This window comes from Asparagus officinalis, chromosome 8 (genome assembly GCF_001876935.1).
Source record: "Asparagus officinalis chromosome 8, Aspof.V1, whole genome shotgun sequence".
NCBI lineage: Eukaryota > Viridiplantae > Streptophyta > Magnoliopsida > Asparagales > Asparagaceae > Asparagus > Asparagus officinalis.
In genome coordinates, this window is record NC_033801.1 from 1,843,418 (window position 1) to 1,853,157 (window position 9,740).

At 35.3% G+C, this 9,740-nt stretch overlaps 2 protein-coding genes across 4 annotated transcripts in view; both read left to right on the forward strand.

The window, feature by feature from the left end:
- LOC109820529 (heat stress transcription factor A-1-like) lies at positions 5,460 to 9,043 on the forward strand. The gene is given in 4 exon segments (XM_020386686.1): positions 5,460 to 5,631; positions 5,633 to 5,707; positions 5,710 to 5,847; positions 7,665 to 9,043. Coding segments are annotated over 4 exon segments (1,446 nt in total). The 5' UTR covers positions 5,460 to 5,583; the 3' UTR covers positions 8,850 to 9,043.
- The window catches only part of LOC109822958 (B3 domain-containing protein Os04g0386900-like), a 2,320-nt gene continuing 2,079 nt past the window's right edge, over positions 9,500 to 9,740 (forward strand). For 2 of the 3 annotated variants that reach the window (XM_020389236.1, XM_020389241.1), the window contains exon 1: positions 9,503 to 9,614. In XM_020389236.1, coding sequence (XP_020244825.1) covers positions 9,612 to 9,614 — 3 coding nt within the window. In that variant the 5' untranslated portion in view covers positions 9,503 to 9,611. Of the gene's footprint in view, positions 9,615 to 9,740 lie in introns of all 3 variants that reach the window. The other variant, XM_020389235.1, reaches the window with a different exon arrangement.

A 9,740-nucleotide genomic window follows, 5' to 3' on the forward strand; every position in this document is an offset into this window, starting at 1 on the left:
AAATTTAAAATTTATTAGAAAACTCTTTTTAACTTTAAGAATTTATCCAAACCCCCTAAAATAATTGACAACTATTTTTGACATGGGTGGGTAAAATTACGCAGATGGATGTTTTTCCCAATGAAAAGTTATAGTTTATACTTTTAGGAGTTTTTTTAACAAAATCTAAAATGTAAAGGTGACTTTCTGATAACCCCTACATTAAGTGAGGTTTTTCTAATATTTTGAAAGTTGTGGGAGGTTGCTGATAATCTTCCAAAGATAACGGTTTTTTTTCCTGATATTTAGCCTACATGCCAGTTTAACTTAATTTAACCTCCAGAATAATCTTTGATAACTCTTACCAAACTTCATTTTGAATTGTAATCTTCTCTTTTCAAATAAATAAAAATAAAGTCTCCAAAGATCTACTTCCATTCACATTTTCTATAATTTATTGCTAGGTTCAGAATTCATCTAAAATAAAAAGGGCACTCTGTTTTATTACTTTTGTAGCTGTCGAATGACGAGAAACAAGCGTTTTGTCTGTGCTCGCACGAATTGTTTTGGTTTGCATGTCAGGTTTTTTTTTCCTGTTTGAGTTTTTTTTGTTATGGTATTGCTTCTAAAAATTAAATTAACTGAATTTTTTTTCTTCCGACCACTACTCCTTCGAAAGTATATAACTTGAGCCGGGTTTTTTTTTTCTTACAAAGGAAATATAAAATAAAGATGTTGATAATTTTATATCAAAATTTAAAATTCAGATTAGATGACTTAGCCACCAATCTGTCATTTATAATATCCTTGTAATATTCTAAAAAGAAAAATAAGAAAGAAGGAAAGGAAACACAACCTCACTTAATAAGTGTGTGGCGATATTTTCAAATTCAAATTAAGGAGAACAGATGATAGTTTTTTTTAAATGTAATGTTAATAATAAATCATAAATTTCTTTTTTACATATAAAGGGGGATTTAGTCCATTTCTTTTTTTCATCTTTATTATCCTTTTATATAGTTCAATTTATTCTCCGGCTCAGATAATAACATATCTGGATTTTCCTTATTTATGATGTCTTTTACTTGATTCTCCTATCTATTTAGGATTGTAGTTCCTATATTAATTTGACAGCCAAGATATATCGTAATAGCAGAAAACCAAGAACCTACTCTTCAATAGATAAAAGGTTTTCATGTGTAACCACTAAGAGCATCTCCAACCATACCCTCCAAATTTGGCCCTCCAAATTGGAATATTCTAGGAATATTCTAATTTAGAGGGTGAAATTTGGAGGGTTGCTCCAACCCACACTCTCCAAATGTTTTTCTTTTTATTTTTTTTGTCAAAAAAGCTATATAAATTCAAGAATGTTGGATATAGTTTACGTTAATAAGTTCATTGTTAGTAATTTATTTGGGAAAAAAATTTATAACATTATAAAGGTGTCGATGAGAGCTTTAAAATGAACCAAATATTAACATTGCAATACAACATATCATAAAAGAAGAAATTCTGAAATAACAGTGAAAGCATACATGTAATTTAAATATTGTAATTTGTGCTTGTACTTTTTATGGAGCGAGTTAAATAGATCCCCGTATTTAAAATTTCATGTCTGATACTTATTTATTTAATTTAAAAATTAATAATTTTATAATAATACTAAAATAAATTAATCTTAGTTTCATTTTAAAGATCTCAACGAGCCCTTTTCAAATATATAATGATTTCAAATATTAGATTAATAATTTTTTAACTATATTTATTTGAAATTAAACATCTAATTTAAATTACTAAAAAGGATGGCAAAGTGGTAAATTTTAAGAAATCAAATAGTTAAAAATGGCAAAATTGTAAATAAAAAATCATGAATAGGGTTATGGAGAGACCCTCCAAAATTTCTCCCCACCCTCCAAATTTGGAGGGTCAAATTTGGAGATCTCCAAATTTGGAGAGTGGTTGGAGAGGTTCCACTCTCCAAATTTGGAGATTTTGGAGATTTGGAGGGTGGATGGAGATGGTCTAACATCTATCCTCTCTATAAAGATTAAAATATGAGTAAACTTCATTATAATTCTAATAAAATTAGGTGGTTGAAACTAAACCCCCAATACCTTTGAAGCTCTCACTAAACCCCGAAAACCTTTTGCCATAAAGATTCCAAATTAGTGTTGTTAGATAATGTGCAATCAAATGACCAAAATACCTCTAATAAATTTCGGAAGAAAACACCAATAAGGTTATAGTTTTGTCACTTGACTCCTAATAACTTTTCGTAGAAAACCCCTAGTAATGATTGTTTATTACTTTTAGGGTTTTGCATGTAATTTTTAGATTTTTTAAGAGGTTGTTTCTATTTTTTAAAATTTTAAAATGCTTATTTGTAATTTTAGGATTTTTAGGGGGCTATTTGTAATATTTAAGTTTTGAGTAGCTCAATTTATTTTTTGAATTTTTAGAACCTTCTTACAATTTTAAGATTTTTTGGAGGTCTTTTAGCAATTTTAGATTTTTAGGGGTTTATTTATAATTTTTATATTTTAAGGGACTTGTTTTTAGTTTTTTTGGAGTTTTCAAGGTAATGTCTATACCCTTAAAAATTTTTAGGGGGTGGTTGTTAATTTTAAGATTTTTAGAAGGTTCTTTGTAATTTTTAGAATTTAAAGTGTTTGTTTGTAGTTTTTGTATTTTTAGGAGTTGTTTGTAAGTTTATGAGTTAATATGCAAATATGAAAGATTTGAGAGGTATTTATTAGTAGGGGTGTGCAAACGGTAGGTCAGGTCGGTTTTTGGTCAAATTTTATCAAATCGACCTGAACCGCCTATAATTTAAAACCGAACCGAAATGCTCCAAGTCGGTTCGGTACGGTGCGGTTCGGTTCATTCGGTTCCGACTTGGGTATGACTTATTCAAATGAAGTAGTTTGAATTTCATGGTAGATGAATGGTTAATTGGCATTAACTTATAAAAAATTTATTCTTACTTAATTATTTACTATACAACCTTTATTTTGCTATGTTAATAATCAAGAGCAAATGCTTTTTTTAAAAAAAATTCCATGAAAATTGAAACTGAACCTTCTTTCAATAACTTAAAAGAGTAATGTAAATGCATAATATTGAAAAGGAAGATTGAATACTCACCTAAAAAATTAGGATAGTCTTGAGAATGCAGTTTCGTAGCTTGTGAAATCAGCTATATATGAAGCTTAGCAATAATCACATGCTCTAGACAATAGCTTGAATGAGGCATGAAAATAATCAAATAAATTAGGCAATTAGAATACCATTTACAAATGACCAGAAACATGTTTGACAAGGTAAAAAAATAGCAAATCATGTTCTTGATAATGCCCAGAAAAATCTATCAGCTACTGCCAAAAATCAAACTGAGAGTATTTGATAGTATCAAATCAAAAACAAAAACAAGTTTAATATCGATGATTTCTTTTAGCCTGGAGAAAATCAAAGTTAGGGTTTTAACATCATCTTCAACTAGGTGTGTATCCAAGGTAGAAGATGGATCTTGAGATAAGACGTTTTGGAGTTGGACGAGATGTCGTCAATGACCTAACTCTTTCAGTCATCGTAGAGTGAGAGGAAAGAGAAATGAAGATGAAACGTCAGAGTTGATAGGGATTTAATCTAAACGGGTTCAAACTTAGTAGATATATGGGTAGCAAATCAATTGTATTAAAAAAATTATTGCTTAAAGACTCGGTCGGTTCGGGTTAAAAACTCTTCAACCCGACCCGAACCGAGCTGAAGCCAAAACCGCACCGAACTATCACATTTGGACTGGTTCGGTCGGTTTTTTCGGTTTGAACCGAACAATGCTCACCCCTATATATTAGCTTTAAGGGACACTATTTGTAATGTCTTTAAGGGATTAACTGCAAAAACTCAAACTATTTTAGTGTTTTTTTAAAATTCCAAAACTTATCGGAGGTTTGAAAAAAATTGCGGGCTCAATGTCAAACATTTAAATTTATTGGAGGCTCATTGAAATTTATCTTTTTAAAATTAAGGAGAGCTGTGTGGCAAATTATTTTTAAAAAAAAGTTAATTGTAAACCACCAATTCCTCCTTTACATATAAAAGAAAAGAGAATTAAAAAAATATGATTATTAGATTTTTTTAAAATTTTTTTGGATAAGTCAGATTTAATTAGGCTTACCAAATTTTTGGTTAACTTTAGATAGATTTAATTTGACGAGGAGTCTACTTATGGATCGAAAATAAGCCCAATTATATAAGAAATTTAATTTAATATAAAAATAATATATGACACATGATATTGTTTTGCATGCCTAGATGTCATTGTTTAGTGCATTTAGGTATACCACCAATTTCTTATTATATATAAAAAAGAAAGATTATATAAGAATTTTAATTTAATATTAAAAATGACACGTGATATCGTTTTGTGCACATAGATATTATTATTTTTTGACTTTAAGAGTATAACCAATTTCTCATTATATATATATATATAAATTTCTCATTATATTATAGTATACATATAAAGCAGTTCATAAAGAGAAAAGATTCGAAGAGGGAAAAAGAAAAAGAAAATCTCTAACAAAAAAGCAAATTTAAAATTTAAAGTATCCAAAGTGCCTCTCCCTTGCAATTAAATTTTAATCCCCCCCCAGTACTCCGCTGAAGGGCTGTAGGTAGGGGTGAGCACGGTTCGGTTCAAACCGAAAAAACCGACCGAACCGACCCGAACCGACCCGAAAAAAGCGGTTTTATGAGTAAGGTGGTTCGGGTCGGGTTGACAATTTTTCAATCCGACCCGACCCGAACCAACCGAATATATTCCCTTGCCTCAAACCCTACCCGTTTACCCAAAGACAAAGCAAGTCCGTTACTAAAAATTACAACGTCAGAGTCTAGTATTTAATCCAAATGGACAAGTTACTTCACTTAAAAACAGTATACATACATGAGCAAGAATAATAAATTAAAGTGAAGTTAAAAAATAAATACATGCTGGCATAGGGTAATAAGAATATATAAAAGATAAATTGAAGTAAAGTTATACTTGATGAAGTTAGAACCGAACAAACCGAACCGAACCACACCGAACCGATTTGCAATGGTTCAGTTTGGTTTTGAATTGTAGGTGGTTCGGTTCGGTTGTTCAAATATTGGTGAAAACCGACCCGAACCGAACCGTGCTCACCCCTAGCTGTAGGGAATTTCCCTTATATCTAATAAAAAATAAACCTACTATCATTCTGGGGCCTTCTCATTATATTATAATAATACAATTGGATGCTCGTCATTTTTCCTCAAGTCCGAGCGCTACCCTTTCACAAAAAAAACCCCCAACCAAAAAAATAGGAACCGCCAACAAGCAAGCCACTCAAGCGCGCAGGGGCAATTGCGTCATTTCAACCGCAACTTGGATTTTTTAATTTATATTTATCGATAGATCTCTCGCCTTCTCCATTTATTAATAAAAAAAAAAAAAAAAGAAAAACCTCTCTCTCTCACCGCCAGACTCCGATCAACCTCCGCCGTCAAAACCCCTCCTTTTATCCGTTACCGTCCCGTTAGCGGCTGGGGTTAGGTTTGCAAACCCTAGTTCGATCTATGGAAAGCTCCGTTACGAGCGGCTCTCCGGCGGCGGCGGCGGCGGGAAACCCTAACGGCGAGCGCGGCGGTGCCGCCGCCGCCGTTCCTGAGCAAGACGTACGATATGGTGGACGATCCGTCCGACGCGACGCGATCGTGTCGTGGGGGCCGAACAACAACAGCTTCGTGGTTTGGAACACGCCCGAGTTCGCCAGGGATTTGCTGCCCAAGCATTTCAAGCACAACAATTTCTCGAGTTTTGTCCGCCAGCTCAATACATATGTGAGCTCATTTGATTCTTTTTATTTTTAGTTTTGTGTGGAATTTTTGGAGGATTTATGGGTGATTTACTTTGTACGTGATCTACAAACTATCCTCATAATAGATTATTTATTAGTGAAGCTTTCGATTCGAGTTATGATTTTGGGGGTGTGAAGAGGAGGATGTTGTCTTGTCTATGCAGATAGGAATTCTGTGGCACCTTAAACTGAAAGTAGGTGTAAATTGCAAATAAGCCCCCTCATCTATATCTTGCGTTGCAGTGAACCCCCTGACCAAGTCATTTACTAGCTCTTAGCTCCCTTGAAATGCAGTTTTCAGCGACACCCCTCTTTCACATGAATTAATCGAGGCTTGGTGCTAATAAATGGGTTGAGGGGAGCTGAGCAATTTTAATAAAGATTAACTGAAGGTAACGTCCCTCTTTCTCATGAATTGGACAGGGCTAACTGCTAATAAATGAGCTGTTTTTGGGATTGGTTGGTTGCGCAACTCAACGGTATAGATGAGGGGTTATATGTGCAATTTACGCTAGAAGTAACGTTTGTATCATTAATACATGCACAGATTCAAATTTTGTGTTGCTAACTGGTCCCTGGGCATTGGAAATTATATCTTGATGAATATGAGTTAGATAGGATTTGGTAGAATCACGAACCTAATGGCCTGTTTGGATAAATGGGAATAGGGTAGAAGGGGAGGTAGGGGAACCCATTCACCATGTTTGGGAAAATTCTAGGAGGGGAATAGTTACCCTTCACTCTCCTAGTTCCCCCTACAATTAATAGAAATTTGTTTCCTCCCAAATTGTGGTGGAATTGAAGGGAAGGGAATTCCCTTACCTTCTCCTCTCTCCTCTCCCCTAATTTCCCTTATCTTCCCCTACCGCCATGAAATGCCAAACACAGCCTAAAGGAATGTGCTGTATTTAGCTCTCTGGGTGCTTATTTTCCCTTAGCAGTTAGTATAGTATCTTGAATTTGCCTTATTTATCCAACTTTTTTGATTGGGAAACCCTTGCCTTCTCATTTTCACTGGCGAAGGGTATAACATCAATTTGAGGAGTTGATGTCTAGTGAACAATTGGTTGTTTCATAGTGAAGCCTTGCCTTCCATAATCAAACATGTTTTTGCCGAGAGGCTCTGATGGTGATGATGATGATATGTTACATAATCTAGCATTATGTGCCGTAGTTTCTAGTTCTTTTTTTCAAATTTTTTTTAGAGCCAGCTTTTCTCTACCCTTCTACAATGTTTGTTTAGAGTATATTGGGAAATATAGAATTTTGGCATTTCAGAAGTAGAGATTAAATATTAAGCAGTCTGTTATGTGTATCTTAAATCCTATGACCAGGATCCATGTAATTCAGTATGCAAGCACTCTGGATAAAATCCATGACAGTATGTTATGCCTTTTTTTCTTGCTATTCAAACTCTCTTATGTATAGTGCATAACAAACATGGTTGTGGCAATAGGATTTACTATCTAGTTAGTCAAGCTTCTCAGATCTCAGACCAGTATGGACCAAAAGTTGCATATTGGAGATATGGATAATTCTCACATATGCAACACCTGCTACTGGTTTATCTTGTGGAGTAATCTTGGATCATATCTTGTGGAATGGTATTATGTTGCCAAAAATGTATGAACCTTTACATGTTTTAAGATCTGCAGTTTCTGCTAAACTTAAGGAATACTGATATACTGCCCCTCTGTATTAGATCACCGGTCACATTTGCTTTTAGTAAGTGACTTGAAAGATGAAACTGGCCAGAAACTCTAGTAATTGATTCTGATTCTTAATCATCTGTTTCTGCAGGGTTTCAGGAAGGTTGATCCTGATAGATGGGAATTCGCTAATGAAGGATTTTTAAGAGGCCAGAAACATCTATTAAAGACCATTACTAGGAGAAAACCATCCCATGTGCAAAGCCAACCTCACCCACCTCAACCACAGAACAGTGCAGTAGCAGCTTGTGTTGAGGTAGGGAAGTTTGGATTGGAGGAAGAGATTGAGCAGCTTAAGAGGGACAAAAATGTACTCATGCAAGAGCTTGTCCGGCTTCGGCAGCAGCAGCAGACTACCGACCACCAGCTGCAAACATTAGGAGACCGCCTTCATGGAATGGAGCAGCGACAGCAGCAGATGATGGCTTTCTTGGCCAAAGCCATGCAGAGCCCTGGATTCTTAGCCCAGCTGGTCCAGCAAAATGACAGCAACAGGAGAATCACAGCTGGGAATAAGAAGCGTCGGTTTCCCAAGCAACGAAGTGAATTGAATGTTGAGAGCTCATCACCTGATGGGCAAATAATTAAGTATCAGCCCTTGATTAATGAAGCAGCAAAAGCAATGTTGATGCAAATTCTCAAACTGGACTCATCACCGAGGTTGGATCCTTTGAACAACTCAGATGGTTTCTTGATTGACAACTTTCCTTCACAACTGAACTCAGTGGAAAACATCAGTTCGACAACTCGAACCTCAAGAGTAACCCTTAAAGAGGTGCCGACAACTTCGGGGATCCCATATTTGCCTTCAAACTCTGGGGTTTCATCTTCTGCTTCGACTCCTTCAACTTCGACTAGTATTGTTGACATGGTCAAGGAGCCAATAGCCCCTGTATTATCTCCAATGCAAGGAGTAGTGACCAATGGGGATTCTGTGAATATTGTACCTGAGAATTATAGTCCACTGGAGTCAGATAATGGGTATGTTCCTAATATTCCGCCATCAGTTGATGAACATGTTCCTCTCGACTTGGATAGTCTAACAGATGATATTGGTTTCTTAAATGATGTGGAAAATGACATGGGAACTCTACCGGGCATTGAAGATCCTTTCTGGGAGCAGTTCCTTGATTGTCCTGTTCCAGGAAATGATGATTCAGATATGCAAGAAAACGGTGAGGTGGTGATAGAAGAGCAGAATGGGTGGAGCAATGCTCAAAACATGGATAATTTAACTGAACAAATGGGTCATCTCACATCAGAGAACAAAAAATAAGACCAAAACATATACCCTATAGTCCCTGTGCTCAAGTGAATTGTCTGAGTGAGATCTCCAACCTGTTTTTGATGTCTCAAATCTTTTGCGTTTTATTCCTGAAAGGCAAAGTGAGTCGAGCAACCTGGCGGTTTTATCCTCTTGTTGTAAGACAGAGAGCTTCTTATTTAGATGTTAATATACATAGCTTATATCGTCCGCTTGCTTCTTGTCCCTATTTCCTTTCTGATGTTTTTTGTGTGGGTTAATCCATCAGTTTAGGTTATTTTACTGCACATGTGAAGTTGTTATAGTAGGCTGTAGCAGGTTATAATCTTTTTGATGAAGCAGCAACCGAGGGCAAAATCCAAAATTTTGCATGAGTTCCAAGAAAAATTATGTGGTATCTGTCCTGTTGAAGAGCATTACTGGTTTCTTGCAGCAAGATTGTACAAGTTCATCTATGCAGTCAATGAAGCATGCTTCTTTTTGCATTAATTGCTGTTGATTTCTTCTGTATTTTCTTTGTGAAATGTCTGTCTATACTGTATCAACATTCTATGGTAGCTCTATGGAGGGGCACTAGANGTGGTAGTAGTATCTTCCCAATTGTTAGAATTTAATAAAAGATTATGTTGGTTGAAACTTATGTGCCTTTGGCTGTTGTGGGCAATAAAGGCTCTTAAAAATTCAACTTTATAAAGATGCAGCACCAGCATTTCTTCCTCAGAAGAAAGCTCCAACTCCTCTAGTGTATTGTTACTTGAATCCCCACAAACCCAAATGGTGATTTTCACTTCTTCTTTTTTCCCCCTTCCTTTTCTTTCTTTTCGTGTGATTCTTTCATGAGTAATTTTCCTTAGAAATACAAGTTTCTTCTGTGCTTTCTGAAGTTTATCATGTTTAGATTCC